Source organism: Crocodylus siamensis, chromosome 5 (assembly GCF_052110815.1).
Source record: "Crocodylus siamensis isolate JL-2025a chromosome 5, ASM5211081v1, whole genome shotgun sequence".
Classification (NCBI taxonomy): Eukaryota; Metazoa; Chordata; order Crocodylia; family Crocodylidae; genus Crocodylus; species Crocodylus siamensis.
In genome coordinates, this window is record NC_143399.1 from 190,544,591 (window position 1) to 190,566,808 (window position 22,218).

Here is a 22,218-nt window from a genome sequence, read left to right on the forward strand (position 1 = left end):
CTTCTTTGCATTACTCATTATCTAAATGTCATGGCCATACTAGATCTGATCATGCTCCAGTTAAATGTGTGGAAGTTCTGCATTGATTTCACAGGTGCAGGAGCAGGAACAGATAGGAAAGTACCCATGTTTATCCCAGGTTATGAGTGAAGAAACAGATACATAGACAGGCTGAGGTCAGACAGAAAGTGCATTATACCTGGGACAAGAATTTGGCATTGTATATCCAGTGTTCCTTATTCAGACTTCTGTCTGTGCACAACATGTGAACACTGTCTGTTTTATGGACATTTCTTTTGTTTCCTTTTGTATTATGTGATTGTACATATCTGAAATCATTACTTGGAGCCTGATTACATTTTGGTTGCATTTTTTCCACTGGTGTTGCTGTTTTTCATGATTCCTTTTCTGCCCTCTTTTACTTAAGTATTTGAATATGAAACGATGTGGTCTCAGCTATGGGATCTTGACATTAAAGCAGTTTGTTGTAGGGTGCCTACAGCCAGCTCAAAGGACCCCAGATGGATATATGCGTTTTGTATTCTACCTGGCTGAAATTCAGCCTGGGGGTCAACAGAAGATGTATGTACCACGTCTATATCCCACTTTAGTGCTGGTTGAAAGGCTTAAATAGGACTTACATAATGATGTAGTTCTGTCTTGACCTTCTGCAAAGGGGCAAACTTTATCCACAACATAAACAGTCTGTTACTGAGTGTGCTTGCAAAGGATTATGGGATGTTTCAACAAAGCCCCTGGGAATACAAACTAGGCCCCAGTAGTCAAAGGTTGTGAACCTTTGACTTTGGAACATGAAACATTAATATGAGGTTCTACCCCACATAAAAGATCTAGCTAGGCTACAGATAGATAGACAATATAATCAATCCAAAGATTTAACTTGTCAAAGAACAACTAAAACGAATAAGACTATTAAATAAAAATACTCAAAGGGAGATAATAACTAAGTAAAATCAAAACCTTACAACAAGCTGGTGCTTGTCATGTTCTCAGCTTTCTTTTTTCATTTGCACAAAGAACTGAACAGCAAAATGTTTCTATTATTAATGTAGCCATAAATATAATTTAAAAACCATTCAGCGCATTACTGATTTTAAACAATAGAATATTTTACAGACACTACTTCCTTTTTATCATGAAATGAGGCCCTTGTATAACCTTTATTCCCATAAGCAGAGGAAACAGTAAATCCAAGCCTAAAGGGTAGCCTGCAAGGATTTAAGCCTATAGCATTAATCCCTTTCCCGATCCTGGAGAAGTGCCTTTGGAAGGTAGTGCTATACAGGGCCCTGGGTCCATGTGTAAGCAGTGGGCATCATCCAGGTGCCAATGCTGTAGCACTTTAATGAGTGTGTTATGAGTGATTTAATTAATGATTGGGAAGATCAAAATGCATAGATGTTTATATTAAGTATTAGCCGTTGTGATTTCTGCTGTTTAAAAAAATAAAATCAGAAACTCCACTTACAGTCTTTAACCTCTCCAAACCCTAAGCTCCCTTATTTATCAGCACAGGTACGCTATAAAAAATGGGTCAGGCAAAAGAAAATCATAAAAATGTTATCATGCCACCCATGCCATCTGCTTTGTATGAGAGACATCACTTAACAAACCCAGTTGAGTTCTTAGCTCATTTTTTCTAAATGAACATGTCTTATCGATCTTTGGTCTAACCCCACCTTTCCTTGCACTCCAAAAACTTCTGCTAAAATCGAGAAGAGTTTTAGAATGTAGAATCAATCTCCTGTGCCATTTTAAGGACAACTCTTTCCTCTTTTAGGGAGCTGGGTATTCAACATTACTGCATTAACATCAAGTTGCATGAATATCAAAGGGGCTTCAACTTCTCTTCTCTTGGAAGTTGGTTCCAGCTCCTAGCCGCCCTAACTGTGAAGTAGATCTTGCGGATGTCTAATCTAAACCTCCTCTCCAATAACTTGTGTCCGTTGTTCCTTGTTATGCCAGGGGGCGCTAGGGGGAACAGTGTCTCCCCTAAACCCTTCTGGTCCCCCCTAGTGAGTTTATAGACAGTCACCAGGTCCCCCCTCAGCCTTCTCTTGTGAAGGCTGAACAGGTTGAGGTCCCGCAGTCTTTCATTGTAGGGTCTGCCCTGTTGTCCCCGGATCATGCGGGTGGACCTCCTCTGGACCCTTTCAATGTTGTCCACATCCCTCCTGAAGTGGGGCGCACAGAACTGGATGTAGTACTCCAGCTGTGGCCTGACCAGCGTCGCATAGAGTGGGAGGATCACCTCCCTGGCTCTACTTGAGATGCACCTGTGGATCCACGACAAGGTCCAGTTAGCCCTGCCAACCGTGACCTCGCACTGACAGCCCACGTTCATCTCAGAGTCAATAACGACTCCAAGATCCCTTTCTGCCTCTGTGCTCTCAAGAAAGGAGTTTCCCATTCTATAAGTGTGCTGCTGGTTTCTACTGCCTAAGTGCAGCACCCTGCACTTGTCAGTATTGAAACACATCCTGTTTATGTTAGCCCACTCCTGTAACCTATCCAGATCTTGCTGCAATCTTTCCCTCCTTACTAGCGTGCTCACCTCACCCAAATTTTGGTATCATCAGTGAATTTAAGCAGGTTGCAATTCACCCTGTCGTCCAAATCGCTGATGAAGAAATTGAACAGCGCAGGCCCAAGGACCGAGCACTGGGGGTCTCTGCTGCCCACTTCCCCCCAGATTGAATAAGACCCGTCCATCACCACCCTCCGAGTATGACCCTTGAGCCAATCTGCAATCCATCTGACTGTGTAGGCATCAATGCCACAGTCGCCTAGTTTTTTAATGAGGATGGGGTGGGAGACGGTGTCAAAGGCCTTGCTGAAGTCTAGAAAGACTACGTCCACAGCGACACCTGCATCCATTGCCTTTGTGACCTGATCATAAAAGGCAATCAGATTGGTCTGACATGACCTGTCCGTAATGAAACCATGCCGGTTACCCTTGAGCATCATCCCTGAAGCCGACCCATCACAGATGTGCTCCTTGAGGATCTTCTCAAAGAGTTTCCCAAGGATAGAGGTAAGACTGACGGGCCTATAGTTGCCTGGGTCCTCTCTCTTCCCTGTTTTGAAGATGGGGATCACGTTAGCTATCTTCCAGTCATCCGGCACCTGGAGCTCTTGTACAGCTGTGCCAAGGGTCCTGCAATAACCCCAGCTAGCTCCCTCAACACCCTGGAGTGGAGAGCATCTGGACCCGCTGACTTGAACACATCCAGCCCCTCCAGAAGCTCTCTAACCTGGTCTCCCAAACCTGAGGTCTGCAGGCTTTCCCCTCGAGTCCGTCTGGCATCACAGCGGGGAAGTCCCAGTCCCTGCACAAGAAAACGGTGGTGAAGAATTGGTTAAAGAGTTCTGCTTTCTCCTCTGGCGCAACCACCAGATTGCCCAGCGTACTTTGCAGGGGCCCCACATTACCCGGTGCCTTCTTCATCCTCCCTATATATTTGAAAAAGGACTTTTTATTATCCTTGATCTTGGATGCTAGTACAACCCTCTGCACAAGGCAGGATCATTCCTGTCTAAAACATTACAGGCAAATGTTTGTATATACACACCCAGTTATTATTCAGAAATACAGGTGAACAATAAAACAACCCAAAACAAAGGATATTGATTGGGCAACCTTATAACTCTATAAATATACAAACTGTTACTTCAACTTATTCACATAAATTATAAGGCACAGTCTACAAATATAACAAGCAATCCTTAGACTACGTGGGTGCTCTCCAGAGCTGGGGCCCCACTCCCAAGGTATCACTACAGGAAAAGAGGTGGGGGAAAAGAAAAGAAGAGGGAGACTCCAAAGTCTCCTAAGCCCATGCTATCACCCAGGAGTGGCCCACCTGGTGCCCCTTCACAACCCTGGGGGTCTCTCCCCTGTGGAGACCCTCTCCACGGTCCCAGAGGGTTGCCTCCCATTCTCCAGGTTGAGCTCTGTTCCCTGCTGGGCTTTCCTGCCACCCAACTCTGCTGCTGCCGGCCTGGCCTGGCCACATGCACTGCTGTGTGTAGCAGGCGCTTCACCTTGTGCTAGAGGTTGGAGTGGGGGCCCAGGCAGCCTTGTGTAGCACTGGGGCTCGGTCTGCTGCTGGACCCTCTGGGCAGCGTCTTCTGCACTGAGCTGCTGCCTTATACCAGCTGCTGTAAACCCTGAGCCACCTCAAGCGGCTTCCAGGGTCTCTCACCCTCTGTGCAGCCCCTCCTGCACCGAGCTCCCAGCCTTGTTCTGGGGACTGAGGACCTGAGCTGCCCAAGCGCTCCAAAGATCCTGCTCCGTGCACCATCCTGTGCACCGTGTCTCTGGTTGCAGACCCGAGCCACCTCACGCAACTCACAGCGTCCATGCGCCGTGCTGCACACTGAGAGCCTAACCGCTGGAGCTGTCCACAGCTCCCCACCCATGGAAGTCTTCAGGGGCTCTTCCAGCGTACTGCTTCACTCTGCTAAGCAGCGCTGCTCAGCTCTCTAAGCCCCTCTCTTCTCCGTCTCCAATGCTTCTGGGCATGCCGCTCCTTTTATACTCTCCAGGGCTCTGCCCCTGAAGTCTGCCAGTCTACAGTCAGCTCCTCTCCCCCTCCCCTCAGGAAAGGGGCATGTCATAACTCCTCTTGCAGCCCCCTGATTGGTGGATGGGTCCACCAATCAAAACAGCAGAATCTCAAACCTGGAACTCAGCCCGGGTTCCAAAAGGTGAGCCTGCTACATGCTATTCAAACTGAGTTGCTCTTTCTGCAGTTAAGCCATTCCTTCTTGTCCTGTCCCCTATGGACACAGAAAACAAATGATCATAACAACCTGCTTTGCATTTGAAGACTGATCAGATTCTCCACTGTGTTCTCTGTTCCAGACCAAACAATCCCAGATCTTCCAGCCTTTCCTCAGCTGTTCTGCTTTTAAGATTGCTTCATTGCTCTCCTCAAGAATCTCTACTTTCTTGTTGGTCTGCTCTGGAATCTTTTTAATGTGTCGTGTCTTTCTTCAGATGTGGTGCCCAGAACTGGTGAGTCCACAGCAGTGGAGTGAGTAGAGCTCAGCAGAGTGGAAGAATTCCTTCCTGTGAGTGGCGTACTATGCTCCCGTTAATACATGCCAGTACACTATTAGCTTTTTTTGCTACAGCTTTACACAGTTGACTTGTAGCAAGCTTGTAATCCACTATAAACTCCAGGTCCTTTTTCTGGAAGACTAGTCCAGCTAGTCTTCTCCCATTTTTGTATTTCCCTTGTTATCTTCTAGATGCTTGGAATTTTTTTTCATGATTTTCTGTAGTACCTTTCCAGGTACAGAAGCAGAGGTGACGTGTAGGGGGGTGCACGTGGGTGTACGTGCACCCCCTGAGCATGGCAGTGCACCCCCTACAAAAAGGGAGTGTTTGCAGGCGGTCACCGACCCCTGGTTGGCACTTGCCGACAGCACTGGCGGCGTCTGTGGGAGCTCCCACTTACTGCCTCTGCGCTCCTGCTGCCACCACCATGTGGCTGCCACCGCCATGCTCCCCCACCGGCCACTGGGAGTACACATCATTCATATATGGAAGTCATCCTTACTGGTCTGTAATCTCCTGGGTCTTCCTTTTTCTCTTCTATAAATATGGATACTTTATTTGTCCTTTGCCAGTAATTTGGGACCTCAGCTGACCACTTCTCTTGCCCCCCTCAAAGATAATGGCTAGTGGTTCTGCAGTTATGTTAGCCAATTCCTTGAGTACTCTAGGATGAATCTCATGCAGCCTTTCTGATTTGAAAACATAGTTTGTCTGAGTCTCCCACATTATTCCTCTACTCCATGTTAATTATCTCCCCTCCCTTACCATCCTCACTGCTAACTGCATTTAGTAGTTTACCTTTTTTTATGAAGAAATAAGACTTCTTGAAAGTTATCCAGTTTCTTTTTGCTTCTTGCTCTTAACCTTTCTGCATGTGTCATAAAGCCTCTTTAATTTTAGAGTGTTTTTATCTTAAGAGAACCAGGTAGTTTAAAACAGCATTGGCTTATATGATATATCTATTTGCTTAACCGCCTGCTTTGAATTCCATGTAAATCAATGAGCATTTTCCCATTTATTCTTTAGGGTGCAAACTTAGGAGAAAAAAACTTTTTAGGCTCCTGTTATAGGCAATGATGCAGTGAAACAGCAAATGGTATGTGATTCTATGTCTGACACCATCAAGAAGATGGTTAGGTACAGCCTAGTTCCACGATCCTCATTAGGGCTACGGACAGAAATGATACATAAACCGGTATAAGTGATTCAAATCTGTAACACCACAGAAGTTCAGTGCACGTAAACTGCTTTCAAACTGGCCAAAACAGGTTTAAGATGGGTGTAGTATCAGACTTAACTGATTTAGGTTAAATGAATTTACTGGACTACAGTCCCCTACCATCCCCTTGCAGAGTGGATGGGCTAGCTTTGACCCAGGCTGTCTGTTCCAGCAGAGCAGGGAGACACGCTCTAGCAGCTCCCAGCTTCTGGCTTGGGCCACTGCAGGCATGTGGCTGCATTTCCAAATCAAAAGTGAATGTGTGTTCACTTGCTTATTGGTTCAGTCTACACAGCTTAAACTAACCTGTGAAAGTTGAATTGATTCAGCTTTGGATATTTTGACTGTCTGTACTTAACCTAGAGGTGGTACTGATAATACTTCTTATCTTTCCAGTGTGTGAATGTGGGTCATAATTTGGAACCACGGCCCATAGTTTCATAGTTGGTAGGGTCGGAAAGGACCTAAGTAGATCATCAAGTCCGACCCCCTGCCAGGGGCAGGGAAGAGTACTGGGGTCAAACAACCCCGGCTAGTGATTATCCAGCCTCCTTTTGAAGACCCCCAGGGTAGGAGTGAGCACCACTTCCCTTGGAAGTTGGTTCCAGATCCTAGCCGTCCTGACCATGAAGTAGTGCCTCTTGATATCTAGCCTGAATCTACTCTCAGCCAACTTATGGCTGTTATTGCTTGTTACTCCCAGCAGTGTTCAGGGGAACACGGACTCTCCCATAGCCTGCTGGGCCCCCTTGGCCAGTTTGTAGATGGCCACCAGATCCCCCCCACCCTTCTCTTGTGGAGGCTGAACAGGTTCAGGTCCCATAGCCTCCGCTTATAGGACCTGCCTTGCTGCCCCCGATCATGCGAATGGCCCTCCTCTGGACCCAAATGAAGGTCACACAATAATGTCAGTATTAGAAAGTTTAAATAAAGCTGTACCATAGATAAAGAAATACGGTGTGGGACACATGGTACTATTTACTTGTGCTTATTTCCGATTGATAAATTGATATGGTATATGGAAAACTTAAATTTATTAAAAGTTGTCCTAACGCTGCCTTTCATACAGAGGATTTTCTGTAGTTGTCACAAAGATGCAATACGGAATGGGCAATCATAAACAGAGGGAAATTGTATGCACAAAATTGTTATATTAAAAAATATGTAGTCCATGCTGTGGAGCTTGAGAAACATTTGAATACCTCTAACTAATTCTATAGACACAAAATATTATACAAAAAATTTTAAACTAACACTAGCATGCTAACAGCAAGTTCACATAGGTCAGAGGTAAATGATGAGGAGGACCAGTTCTCTTTAATATAATTTGTGTTTGTACTGTACCAGTCATAGTGAGGGAATGAGCTAGAAGGGGTGGTGCTGATGTCAGAAGCTAAAAGAGTACTTCTTGATTTGCAAAGTTCTAAATGAAGTTTTGATGTTAGCTCATATTAAATATATTGTTTCATGCAAAAGTTTGATCTTGAAGTCAGAAACATAAAAAATATTGATCTCCACATTGTGATTTTATATTTTATATTACTATTTTAGTCCTTTAATAAAAGTGTTATGCTTTTGTTAAACCAGAGTATACTCGTACCTAACATTTCCCTTCATTCTTTGCATGTACATTACTGATACATTTTACATAAAGGCTTTTGAACTACAACACTGTTTGAACTTGCTGTGACAGCCATATTTAACTGTAACAAGATGACAACACAAAAAAAATTATTTTTCCCAAAAACATCCCCAACAAAATAGCTCTGGGGCAGTTCTTAAATTATTTTATTGTTTTGAAGTTTAGTTTCACATGTGAAAACTTAAACATACAGTTTGAATTTAAATTGAGTTAAAGGTTAGTTATCAAGTACATTTCAAATGTATAAACACTTTGTTAGACTATTGGCCTGCATACCATAGGACTTGATTTTGCAATACTTATTACAGGTATATGTTCTAATTACTACCCTAACTAGTCCTATTGAATAATAAAGAACAACTTAGGTTAGTAAGGGCCTTGCTACATGGTAAGTTTAAGTGGCTTCTGGAGCTCTTAACCATTGGATTGGCTGGATGCTAACACTTTTTAAGTGGCCTAAAGCACTTGTTATTCAGTTTAAAATTACAGCACTCCAAGGCAGGGTTATCTCTAATCTGCCTAATTTTGCTCCTGATCCATTAAGGTGTGTCCACTCTCCACAGCTATTCTGCTCCAACTGAAGTCCTCCAGCACCCTAGGGTGCAGCGGCCTCTCCTGAGTCAGGGTGGACAGGGATGTCAGGCTGCAACAGGGCAGGCATGGTGCCTCATCCCTGGGAATGTCAGGCTGCTTGCTGCAGCCGCAGTGCCTCCCACCACCACTTGAGCTAGCTCTGCTTCCAGTGGACAGAGCAAGCCAGTGCGAGTGGCAGTGGGAGGGAGGTGCCTCCCGCTGCTGCTCAGACCAGCTGACTTCTCCTACCAAGCAGAGCAAGACCCGCAGCCCCAGAGTGCCCAGTGGCTCCCACCACTGCTCAGACTAGCATTGCTCCTGCCAGGCAGAGGAAGCTGGTCTGAGTGGCAGCAGGAGGCACCACTCCCCTCTGACTGGCTTCCTCTGCCTGGCAAGAGCGGAGCCAGTACAAGCATCAGCAGGAAGCACCACACCATAGCCACTGGCTGTTCTGGGCCAGCAGCACTCACTCTGCCCAGCTGGAGGGGTGAACTGGTCCTGCCCCTGCTCATCAAGTCACAGCTGTGCAGGCAAAGGACAGTCAGAGTTGGTTTTTCACCCTAAGGTGTGACTGCTCCACTAAGCCAAACAATGCTAAGTTGATCAACATTTGTTCGGCTTATAGCATAAGGTGTAAGAAGGCCCTAGGGCAGGGGTGGGGAGCCTACAGCTCGCAGGCCGGATCCAGCCCATGGAATAATTTTGTCCGGCCAGCAGCAAGTACAGTACAACCTCATAAATCCTGCACTCAAAAATCTGGAATGCTGGAAACTCCAGCACTGTTTAAAAATATGTACACTTTTTAAAAATACATTGGACTAGCACGGCTGGTCCCGGAGCACTAGCCACCTGCGGCGTGGGTGGTGGCAGCAGCTGCCACGTGCAAGCTTCTCTCTCCAGAGACAGGGGGTAGCAGCGACCAGGTGGGGAGCAGCCGCTGTGCCATGTTATGCTGGCTGGCTGCAACACACCAGGCCACGTCTGGTCGCTGCTACCCCCAGTCCCCAGAGGAAGAAGCTTGCACGTGGCCGCGTGCTATGGCCATCCAACATGGGATGGCACAGTGGCTGCTCCCCACCTGGTTGCTGCTACCCCCTACTCCCCAGAGAAGCTTGCATGTATTCTTCAGGTACTGCACAGTCATTGTGGGTTGCCTGCAGAGAAAAAAAAAGAGTGGGTGACTAAAACATTTTGTTTCTCTCTAAAAAATGTTGCTTTTTACTTGTGTGTGGCCCGCGAGTGATTTTTTTGCTATGGGTCTGTGGCCCGCAATAGGAAAAAGGTTCCCTACCCCGGCCCTAGGGGTTTGCAGATTTGGACCTTAATTTGAGAACCTAAAGAGACATGCTGTTAAAACATTCATCATGTCTCCTAATTATAAAACAGATGTGTATTTGGAAGCAATCTTTATGTGTTTGTCTGTCTTCAATTAAAAATAGTACTAAGTTATTTGTAGAATAGAAACACTTTTGTATTGTTCATTTTCCATTTATCTTGTGTCATAATGACTAGCAAGAGCACCCGCCTGTCTTCTGCTGTGGCCTACCTCCTAGAAGGAAATCAGATGCATGTCTAAGACATCATGCCATCCTTTATTAGGTTGAATATTAAAAATAGTCTGTGCATTTGCTGTTTTGGTAAATCTGTAACCATTGTGTACAGGTGGATCAGAGATACCCGATGGGCTTTTTGTGTTTATTTTGAAAAGCACGGTGAAAGAAAACCTGCACTTGTTTAAAAACACCTAGAAAGGCAGCAGTGTTTATCCCATTGACTGTCTTTAGAAGTGATATTTTATCAGACTGCTACTTTTAAAGGGACAATGTCAACCTGCTTTAGGGCTGAGCTGGCCTTTTTCAAACAGTCTGATTTCAATCTTACTAAGGAGAAAAAAACCCCAAACCATTCTACATCTTTCCATATTTTCTTTTTTTTAAAAAAAAGGCACAGTGAGAATACAGTGCATGAGACTGGACTAATCAGTAGTAAAAACTGTATCCAAATTTGTTTGCTGAGATTAAATTTTATTAATTGAGATTATATTAATGCCATTAAACTAAAGAAAAATGTACTCAATTACAGAGTGTTTCACATGGTTTCTGAAGTAGATATCCAGCTTGAACTGAGTTGATCATTTAAAACCTCAAGACAGATTAATTAGATTCATATCTTAGCCAAAATGAAATCATATTCTTAATAAATCTAAGAGCTCTGGAGTTTGTTGGGAAGGGAAGAGTGGTCTTTGTACTCACTGCAGAACAAGAGAAAGAGGAGATTTGTTTTGCTAGTATAGTGTATAAAATTTACCAACACTTGGTTTAGAAATGTAAATTAAAAACAAAATCTTAAGAACATGATTTGAAAATTGAATGTTTTCTATAGGACATGTGCCTTTTTCATTGCACAGAGTATCTGTCTTCCCCTTAGCATGTACACATGTCAATTTAAGGTAAATATTACTCAGCTTGAATAAAATGGTTGTACAATATGCATAGGAAGCTGTAGAAAATATTTAGAAGAGAATTTTTCTTCGTGGGATGAATGAAATTCAACTTTGATTCATCCCAACATCCTCGGGGGCAGAAAATATCTTTCAAAAGTCCTATACGACATGCTAGGATTTGCATTTAAATAGCAAGGCTCCAAAGGGTATTAGATAAAACTTTTCAACAAAGCTGGAGCATCATTTATTTTCATTTGTTGTTTTGTTATGGAATTATCAAAGATCCTTCAGAGGAAAGTAAGCAGACTTCATGGCACACGTTAAGTGTGCAATAGCAGTAAAAAATAACTAAACCTAAAGTATGACACTGCAGTCATATTGGTGGAAAAGGAAGTCATGAAAAGTTCCCGAGAATGTAAATGCCATTTTTTAAATTTTCAAAAGTCAGCCAAGTGCTAATATTATTGGAACGTTATAATACATCTGTGTTCCTGAACATGTTAAAGATATAGTTGTATTAAATATTAGAATATTTTTAAGCATGGAAATATTTCCAATATATCTTTCAAATTTGGAATATCAGTCTGCTTTAAGTTTCAGAATATTAATACTTTGACTTTTATTTCCTTAAAACAGAGAGAAAATGCCTCAAATTTGGTTTTTCACTTTGAATTTGAAAGACTTCCAATCAAACCAAAAGTTTTTTTTAATAAATGCGTGACTTATGTCAGTCTTTTGCCTTCCTGTTTAAAATTACATTTTCTCAGATACTGTTATATACTCATGCCACTTTTTTATATAGCACGTGACAGTTATGGGATCCTTAAATTGAAAATGAGCCTTTGTCACAGAACATTAAGTTTTATAAATAACATCTGTAGAAGGTGCCTTAAAATCAGCTTGAATGGTATATAGAAATCATTTAGAGCAATTTAAGTAATTTATCTAACATATCTATCATAGACGGGTAGATCCGTGTTTGCATTTCTTATCTGAAAAATGCCAAAGTTTTTAATGACTAATACATTCATTATTCTATATGAAAATAATGTAATGCATACAACATACTTCTAATGTATTTTTAGCCTCCCACTGAAAAGACTTCTTTGGAAATGTCAGAGTTAATAGAAAGGTATCAGCTGAAGTGTGTGGTTAAATAACAGCCAAAGGTCTATGTTTTAAAAAAGTAATTAAAATGAGGAGTTGGGTATTTAATAGTAACTGGTTCTCTCCTGTGGCTGTTGGAAGTCACTGCCTGTCTAACAGCTTGGAAAGCAGACCATCCATTTCTCTGAGGACAACAGTGCCAGGTTTTGCGGGCTGCGGCGGGGCTGCAGCTCTGCCCCCGGCCTTCACGCGGCCTGAGCCCCGGCCGGCCCGCGGGAAGGCGCGCCGCTCTCCGCGCTTAGGCCGGCGGGTGCGGAGTCAGCCCGACCACCGCGTCCTGAGTGGTCTCCGCGAGGAACCGAGAGGCGGTAGCGTGACGCGTCGTGTAAAAGCACCCGAGGAGCTGCAGCAGCGACGTGCCGGATCAGCCGCGGGCGGGCGGTAGATTGGCAGCTCTCGTGCGGCTCGGCCGAGGCAGGCAGCGGGGAAAGCGGCTCCGGTCCCCCCGCGGCAGCGGGGCGAGGGGGGACGCGCGGCGACACGTGTGTCCCCCGCCCCGGGGCCGCGCCTCCTCGTCACCCCGCTCCCCCGGCGGCCGGGCCCGGGGCAGCGCGGCGCAGGGGCTCCCCGGGGCGGCGGCAGCGCGGGGAGCTGCTCCCGGACCGGCGGGTTTGTCCGAGGACGCGGCTCCCCCGCTTTCTGCTCCGGCCCCCCCGGCCGGCGGCGTCACCGCCACCTCAGCACCACGTGCCCGCGGCGGGGGCGGCGGCAGAAGCGGAGCGACTCCGGATCCGGGCGGGGATGGCAGCGCGCCCCCTTCCCCGCCGGGGCCCCGGCCGAGGGGGCACCCCGTCGGGGCTGCAGCCCCGGGGCCGGGGCGGGAGCTGCGGGGAAGCGGCCCGGCTGCCTGGAGCCCGCGGGGGGCTGCCACGGCCAGCAGTCGGGCGAGGGGGAACAATGGAGGGGTGTCAGGCGCCTCCCCGGAGCCCGGCATCTGCGGCTGACGCGCCCGCCGCCCCCTCGGCGCCCGCGCCCCCGCCCCCGCCATCGCCGCGCGGGAAGGGCTCGTGCCGGGCCGAGCGCAGGGAGGACGCGGGCCGCAGCGCGTGACGCCCCGCTTGTGCCCCGCGGGGCGAGGCGGGGCGGGAGCAGCCGGGGCAGGTTTTCTTCGCCGCTTTTTCATGCAAATGCCGCCGGGTTTTCCTCGGGGCTCCTGCTCGCCAGTGTCCCCGCGCCCCCATTGTTCTCCCCTCCGCTTCCATCTTGCAAGTGGCACCAAAAAAAAAAAAAAAAAAAATGGGGGGGGGGCCAAACCCCAAGCAGCTTCACACGTGAGTGACAAAGCCGATGTCCATTCATAGTCTCACGCCGGCGAAGGGTTTATTAGCGGCCCCGGCCTCCTTAGCCAATTGCTGTCAGCAACATGTGGAGGGGAGGCATCGCTATAGCAACCGGTGGATGGGCCATGTGCTGCAGCCGGCAGGGGCTGCGAGCGGGCGGATATAAGGAGGGGCAGAGCCCGGGCGCTGCGGAGTCTTCCGCGCCCCGCGGTGATGGACAGCTCCGCGGGGACCGCCGCGCCCGGCTCGGCCCCTCCGCCCCGCGCGGCCCCCGGGGCCCGGGGGTGGCGGGCGGGAGCCTCGCCGCGCCCAGCCCCGGCGGCGCCGGCCCGCCTTTGTGTGGGCTGCGGGGCGAGCTGCAGAAGTTTGGATTTCTAGCGCGGGTCCCGGCTGCCCCGGCCCCGGCACCAGGTAAAGAGGGGCCGGGGCCGCGGGCGCGCGGTGGTGGTGGGAGCGGGCGGTCGCCCCCTCCGCCGGGCGGGCAGGCCGGGAAGCCGCAGCCCCAGGCGGGTGCTCCCCTCGGATCCGCGCCTCGGGCTTGCTGGCGGCGGCGCGACCGGAGGGTTTGGACGGGGGCAGCTGCCGCGGCCCGGCCCCGCGCCTCCGCCTCGCCCTGTGTCCCGAGCCCAGGGTAGGTGTGTCAGGCGGCGGCTCCTTGCTGCTCGCAGGTCGCTGCGAAACGTGCAGGCGTGGAAGTGCCTGGGAGTGACTCGGAGCTCTTTGTTGTGGATGTTGATCCCCCCCCTTTTTTTTTTATATCGGTGTCGGTAGTGTTGTCTGATCCCCTGCGGGAGACGGGCCGTTGCTGCAGGGGGAGCCTCGGAGCGGGCCCCTGCGCCCTGGCACTTCGCTCTCGGGAGACTGCACCTCGCGTCGGACCCGGCTCGGAGGGGGCTTTATTCAGTCCCTGAATTATACGCCTTCCAAATCAGCATTAGTTCAGCCTTGGCAAGGGCTTAGATTTCCTCCGGTGCGTGTTGATTGGGCTCGGCTCTGATGGAGCGTCCTCTCGGCTCCGGCTCTGACGGTCGCTGCCCGGGACCGGCTCGCACGGATCCTGCGTCTGCCTGCCCTGCGCCGGCCGAGGGAGCGCAGCGCCTGCTCCGTGCGGAGCGCCGGCTCCTGGGGCCCACAATCCTCTGCCTTCAGCATCTCCCACCTCTTCCTCTCTGTTTTCTTCAAGTTGTTGGCAGGTGTAAGGCGAAGTGTGCGGTTGCAGGCTTGCAGCTATCACATACACACGCACAGCCCCCCCCTCATAGGTTTCACATACATACGGACACACACGCCCTGTTTCACATATATACCCCCTCTGTTTCTCACACACACACACACACACATTGGTTCACACATGCTCACACCCCCCCTCCATTTCACACGCATATATACACCCTCTTTTTCTCTCTTGCTCTCACGCTCACACACACACACTCCCTCTGTATTTATTTCTACTCTATGCCAGGACAGCCCGTGTTACATTCAATTTTCAGGACATGTTCACAATTTCCAGGCTCTTCCTTAGTTCTAAAATGCTTAACTTTGAATTGAAGCTTTCTGTCACATTTTTAAAGTACTTTTAAAGGGGGGGGGAGAGGGAGAAACCTTCAGGAAGATGCTGAAGTGTCCAAATCTCATTCTTTTCTTTCATTTCTACCCAGGAGAACTTTTACAATCTTTTCTCCTATGCCTGAAGAAGGGTGCTTGTGCCCGAAAGCTTGCAATTAAAGACATTTTGTTTTACAAAGATCGAGGCGGTCTAATGAGAGAGATGCTCCCTCAGATCTCATCCTGCTCTTCGCTCTTCCTCCCAGCCCATAAACTTCTCTCGGACGCTCCTCGCTGGGCGCAGGAGGCTGCAGGGAGCTGAAGAGCAGAGTTTGTTTTTGGCTGGTTGGTTGGGTTTTTTTACTCTAACCAGAAACTTCACTTCTGTTTATTGCCTGTAAGAAGCGAGAGGGGAATATCAGCCATTGATCCAAGGATCTTTGAACTGGCTGAATTCTTGATTTTATTCACTCATTGTTTGGGATATTAATCCTCCGAAAAGGTATAGAGAAGCTCCCGAGTGCTTTGTGGTGCTGGAGGTTGAGGCAGGATCATTGGGCCCCTTCACATGAATAGATCTGTGGCTCTTGCCGTGACCTTTCTCAGTGATTTGAATAAGCCGGAGTTCCCAGAAATCCATCTGCCTTTTGTGCTCGTCGATTTTTGTCTAATCTTTCCAACCCCTCTATGGAGTCCAAAAGAAGGGAAAGTGCCTTCCCATCCGATTGCATCCCCAAGAGTGAAAGCATTAAATTGACCTCGTTTCAGGTGATGAACTGGCATCTGCTGGAAGTGATGCTAAGGCAGCGTGTGGGGGTGAGGGGAGAGCAGCCCCCAGGGGGTTTAGCTTGCCAGCCCCGAGGAGCGGCAGCTTCCTCCCCCAGCCGGCGGGTGACTCGGGATTGCGCCCGTTCAACATCAGGCCCCGCTGCCCCAGCTCATGCGCTCAGGCAGGGTAGAGAAAGGGCAACATTTTCCACACTTTGGCTGTGGCTTCTTGTCTTACACAGAAGGCATTTCCCTCTGTGCACATCTCCGGAGAGGTTTCTTTCCTTCTTTTTCTCTTTTGAAGCTTGTCCTGCTATGCAGTTGTTAGTGTTTCTTTGCCTAGCAAAACTTAACCATGCTCGCTTGCAAACTGTAACGCAGCTGTCAGGGGGAGTCGCCTGGACGGAAAATCAGGGCTTAGTCTTCAATTTCTTTAAACAAAGCTACAGTCTCCCTACTTCGTGTTGTCACTATGAAGATCATGATAAACAAGCTGTGTATGATCGTCTTTATTTTATTGTACTGGCAGCTCCCCCCAAAAACCTTTCCTTATTCAAAACTGCTGAACGAAAACTTATTTTCAGTTAAGTTTTTTTTTTGTTGTTTTCTTTTTTTTTTAAGAATAATTATTTTCTGGCAGAATGCCTTTCTTCTGCCTAGGCACTCCCCCCCCCCTCCGTGAATGGCAGATTTGCAAGTACAATTTCATCTGCACAGAGGAACAATAGCTTTCAGTTGCACAAAGGATTTCTCCCACCCTGAATCCAAACCACAATGCCTCTTGCTCTGATAATAGCTTCTGAAAAGATTTTGTAATGCAGAGAATTAATACATGATTATTTCCGCCTCACTTCTCTCATTTATTAGATTCTGGAGTGAATTCCAAATTAAAAATAGCAGTCTTCAGTTTTTGAACTTTGTAATATTTGAGGACAAAACCCATTCGAAAGTTTGATGCCCACGTTTGCTCAGAAATCTGCGTCCCGTGTTTCTTGATGCTCAGGAGTGAGCTTTTCAGGACAACTCGTACTAAAACTCCAATAAATGTCACAGACTCTGGCTAAGGGAGCCGAAACAGTGCGAGAAATAGGTAGTGTTGTTACTGAGAAATGAATTTTAATGAATACTTTTTTTTTTCTTGGCAAATGAGTAGAAAGTCTGCCTGCAGTTAATTGTCAGACAAGGTTTTATCTCTGCCTAAAAATAGCTTTAGAAATTCCCAACTCCTAGTCCGGATTCTGTCTCTGGCTTCCGCGAGAGTTTTTGCTGGAGGAAGGGCGCGGAGTGCGAGCAAGGGAAAGAGAGGATGCTGCGGATCTGTCCAGGGGCAAGGTTCAGCGCGGGCTCTTGCTCCGGGGTGGGGGACACACACTTCAGGCCTAGGGGCGAAGAGCGGTGCGCAGGGAACTGCCCGGGCAGTATTTCCAGATGTTGGCTTGCCGTTTCTCTGGTATTTGAACACTCACAGACCCAAACACGCCACGTCTTGAACTGAACGCTGCGTTTCTCTTTGGTTGTGTTAGAATAGCTGCTGGCTTCTAAATGTGCCTGGAAATGTTCGACGCCACCAGATCCACCTGCACGAGAAGAGCCCTCCAGGCTCGGGGCCTTTCTGTTCCGTCCCCCTGAAACCCGCAGCCAGAGCGGCCTGGAGGCCCTGAGCTGGCAGGTGCGGACTGCGACGCCTCGGCCCCGCTCGCGCCTTCCGCGGACGAGGCAGCTCCGTGGGCCCATGCGGGAGGCCCGGGTCCAAGGGACCCAGCGTCTGGAGGCGGGTTGTGCCTTGGACTTTAGCAAAGAAATAATTTGTTTTTTCTTGTTAGGCAACAGCTCCCACCCCGCCCTGGCCAGGTGCTCAGGGGCGCCTGCACACACGGGGCAGGGTTAGCCCGGGACCGGCTTCTGCTTGGGAGACGTTGGACTGGAAGTGTCACGGTCATCACCAGTATTTAAAGCTTTCCCTTCCCAGCCAGGCCTGTTGTGGGGCGGGCTGAGGCCTTGTTGCAGCCCGTCGGAAAGGGCTGTGGATCCCGCAGGCCCTCGGGAGGCTGCTCCTGGCCGCGGGGCCGCCCGCCTGAACGGCTTTCTAGTGGCTTTCCAGCGAGATCCGCGGTCAGGAGCAGTCGGTGCTCCTTATCGAGGGCGCGCGTTGTTCTCCCTGGTTGTTTAGAAAGAAAGAAACTCGCGAAGTGGGACGCAGTGCCCCCAGCCCCGCCAAGCAGCTGGGAGGTGCCAGCCGGCGGCTGGTGGGGGCCTTGAGGACCGGACATGGCCTGTCACTGGCCCTGCCTGCGGGGGGGCTGTGCCCCTGCACGCCCGATCCTCCCTGTCCCGCCGCCAGCCTTGTCCCCAGTCCGCTCCCCGTGCTGGGCTTTGCCCGCCCCAGGGCTCCGCTCCCCGGAGGGCGGGGGCCCTGCCCCGGGACAGTCCTCCCCGCGTGGGCTCGGGGGCCGGCCCGGGCGGGGAAGCCATCGCCATCGCCGCCGCCCCGCGTGGGGGGCCGGGCTCGGGCGGAGCCGGCCCCGGACGCCCCCGCGCCCCCGCAGCTGCTCGCGGTGCAGGCGGCGGGACACGCGGGAGCGGCTCGGGGCTGCGGGCCGGAGCGGGCGCCCCCGAGTCGCCTCCCAGCGCCCCGGGATGCTCTGGCCCGGGGGGGCCCGTGGCGCCTGGGCAGGTGTCCCGGGCGGGAGACGGGCCCGCCCGCCCGCAGGCTGCCGGGATGCGGAGGAGGGCGCGGGGGCTCCCCCCGCCGAGCTGGGCCGGCTCCGGCGCCGCACATGCCCGGCCCGCCCCGCCCCGCGCCGCGCCCCCCTCCCGGGCTCCGCGCCGAGCAGCCTCCCTCCTCCGCCGCCGCTCCCGCCTCCTCCGCGGCGCGGCCGGGCCAGCAGAGCTGCGCTGCCGGCGGCTCGGCCCCGGCGTCCGCCACGCTGGGGGCGAGGAGGCTAATTAAGGAGCAGCTCTTGCAGCCCAGCCCGGCGCTAATTGCTGCGGCGCCTTTCTGATGACAAGCGGAAAACGAATCGGCCTGAGCTGGAGGCGCGGCGGGAGCGGCGATGTCGGTGCCGGTGCCGGTGCCGGTGCCGAGCCGCTCCGGGAGGGAGGGAGCGCCCCGAGCGGCCCGGCCCGGCCCGGCCTTCACGGGGGAAAGCGGAAAGGAGGTCGCTAATTGTCCTCGTCTTGTAGCAAGCGGGGCTGAGGCAGGGGCGTGCATCGCCATTCATTTCCCTGGTAATTGCGAGAGGGGGGGACGCTGGCCAAATGAATCCTGCTGCAACGAGCGCGCCTGGGCTTTTCATTTCCCTGTTGCGTTTTTAATTGTTGCTAATACCGCTTATAATGAAGCTAATGAGGGGAAATGATCGGGCAAGTTTTGGAGCACATGGAGACGAGCGAAGTGCGCCGGGAGGAGCCTCTCCTATTGCCGCCGCAACAAAACCATATGTGTGGGTCTCTGGAGGAGTTTCAATCGCTGCTTACTTTTTCTTCCCCCTCCCCCTGCCACAGCCAGAAGTGAAGGAGCGACGCCTACTCTGGGCGGTTGTTGTTTTGGGGTTTTTTCCCCTCCCAACTTGAGGGGGAAAAAAAAAAAAAGCTGGATCTTTGCTGCTAACAACCCAGCCCTAGTAACACGACTGGTAGCTAAAGGGGGACCAGGTGCTCAAGACTCATCTGATTTTTTTTTTTTTTTTGATTTTTTTTTTTTTGGGTCGCTGTGTGCAGGCGGGATGGCTGAGCAGTGGCTCGCATTGATTTTTCTCTACTTTTAACATAAGTGCTCGGGAGGAAAACTTCAGGCTAGAGACTAGACTTTTGCAGGTGTGTGATGCTCTGGGTGGAAATATCTCTTCTCACCCCCTCTAATTCTCCTGTGTAAGAGCCTGTTTCATTCATTAGCTTTGCAAACCGTTCTGGAAGGATGAGCCCAGGTAGGTGGGACGTGCATTGTTCTCATGATTTTATTCTTGGTCTTAACATTATTTTGTAGGGCGGGGGGTTGCTCCCATGCCTGCCCCTCGCTGCTTTCTGCAGAGCCCCTGGACTGCAACTTTGTCTCTGGGCCCATCAGGGTGGGTGCCCCACCCTTGTACTTTTAAACCTGCAGGTCTAAATGTTGCTTTCCGCCTCCCACTCCTGGTTGTCTCTGTAGCACCAGCTCAGGCACTGCTTCCCTTTCCTTCCCTACAGAAAAGCAAACTGAGGCATCTCCCTCAGCAAGCCGAGGAAGAAGACTCCACCAAATTTATTGTCCTCACTCTCCTCTCCATCACCTGCATTATTGGGGTCCTAGTTGCTTCCGGGGTCATCTACTGCCTCCGCCACCAGTCTCATCACAAACTGAAAGAGAAGCTCTCCACTTTGGGCACAGATGCCAGCTCCGATGCCACTGCTGCTTATCAGGTAAGGACCAGCTTTTTCCTCCAGCACTGGCTCTCTCCTGACACTTAAATAGATTATTTATCAGTCCCAGGAGGGCTTGTTCATTTATTTAGAGTTGAGGGGGTTGTTTTGTTTTTTACAGTGCCGGCTTGAAACCTCCCTATTAATAACCTTGCAGATCTGCTGGAGCTGCTTTTTACTGCTGGGTATTAATCTTGGCTATTCTTGTAGTTGCTGTAAATGTGCGTCTAATTAGAAATAGATAAAAAAAAAAAAAAAAAAAAGCTGCCACTGAGATTCTCTGAAAAATAACATTAATATCCATCATCCGTTATCCCCTGCCACTATTAATAACAAAAAATCTTTAGCATTGATGAGGGATGGATCAGCAATTATCTGAAGATGTCTCTCTCTGAATAATCGACTTCTTCAGGGTCTGATATGAAAAGAGCCTTTGACCTGATCTGTTGCCACCTTCTGCCATTATTCAGATAAAGTGAAATATAATGCTGATAGATGGGGAGGTAAACCAGAATGGTTTCCAGGAGAACAATGGTAGCAGATGTGTACCCAGTAACCGGAATATGGCACATGCATCTTCTGAAATAAATCAAAAGCAGCCAGTGCCCAGAGTCAGGTTCAGAAGTATTGGTTTAAATAGACAACTGTGTATTTTTTGAGGTTTGTTTAGGATTAACATTTACTTATTTCATAGTAAATTATCTGCATGAAAATGTTTGTATTATGGCAGAAACCATGCAAGTGCACTCTGCTGCCCCAGAATATTTGGCTTAAAAAAATAAGTAATAAAATTCCAAAAATAGGCAGACATTTTTGCTATCATCTTGGCTCTTTCACATTTGAAATGAGGTAATACTGTACATTTTGTTTAGCGATACTTTTTGAATTACAGCTGCTTACACTTATTTTTTTCCTTCCTGCTATGTTCTCTTTGTATTCTGGTAGACGGGAGTATCTAGAAGTTTGCAACCGAGGGAATCATTCACTTTAGCTCTAAAAGTTCTTTTATTTCTGTAACCAATGCATTAGATATCATTTCCACCTATGTGAAGAGGTACAGAGAATTCTTCAGTAAAAAAATGAGGAATTCAAATGATTTCACATAGCAGTTAACATTTCAGAGGAATGGATTTACCTTTAGTTCTAAGCAGAGAGAGGAAATGTAGTTCTAAAAGGAAAAGATTAACATTAAGTAAAGAGAATCTGGATTTTTTTTTCCAGGTTGGGGGAAGGGGGGAAAAAAAAACCTCCTCAGTATGATGAAACCATTTGGTTTAGGATAAGGTGGGACACAGTAGCAATTTGTTAGACTAGTGTTACTAACTGTAAAGAAGACTTTGCCGTGATAGTGTTTTTGTTTGTTTTATAAACGAAAAGCCTGCAACTGGCTCTTTTGTATTTCAGAGACTGTCGTCTTCAGTTCAACATGAATATGAAGATGCTTAATTTAACAACAACAACCAAAAAAAGCCCTCCAGGTTCTAAAAGTCACTCTTGAAACTGAATTTGTGATAATTAACAGGACAATCCTCCTAGTGACAGCTCTAATTAATAGTATCTGTAATTAAAATCGTGCCCTTCCAGCAGGAAAATTGTTTGAATTTCTTGGAGTGACCTTTTTTGCCATTTCTCTTGGGGGCATGCTGGTTAAGTTTATATTGATTTTATAATGAGCTCTGGTTTGTTTAATAAGAATCTGTAATCCAGACACTAAATGAAATGGGTGCTTCATTTCTTCTTCAGACTGATATATTTTTAACTTTCTTTAAAATATATATAAGGGTGTGTTTTTCCCAACATTATGTAACAATGCTAGTACATAGTATACTGTTTAATTTTTCTGTGGTGAGATCAAATTGATATTCTTGGATATTGATTTAAGAGCCAAATCCTAATTTGCTTAACTCCCATGAATAGCTGCATTGGATTTCAATGGAACTACTGCCATACATGAAAAGGCATGATCTCCTAAATGCATAGATTCCTAAGGCCCCAGCCTTTCCCTTGCTGAAAGATGTGGAGGTTTTGCCATTGGCGTCACCGGCTCACAGAGCAGGCCCCGAACTATGGTCAAACAAAATACTGGGGTATTTTGGG

The 22,218-nt window shown here is 48.8% G+C and overlaps 1 protein-coding gene across 1 annotated transcript in view; it reads left to right on the top strand.

Moving 5' to 3' along the window:
• PTPRN2 (protein tyrosine phosphatase receptor type N2) overlaps window positions 1–22,218 on the top strand; it is a 1,011,953-nt gene that overhangs the window by 864,850 nt on the left and 124,885 nt on the right. Inside the window, exon 13 of the mRNA XM_090047600.1 lies at window positions 19,909–20,121. Coding sequence (XP_089903726.1) covers window positions 19,909–20,121 — 213 coding nt within the window. The remainder of the gene's footprint in view (window positions 1–19,908; window positions 20,122–22,218) is intronic.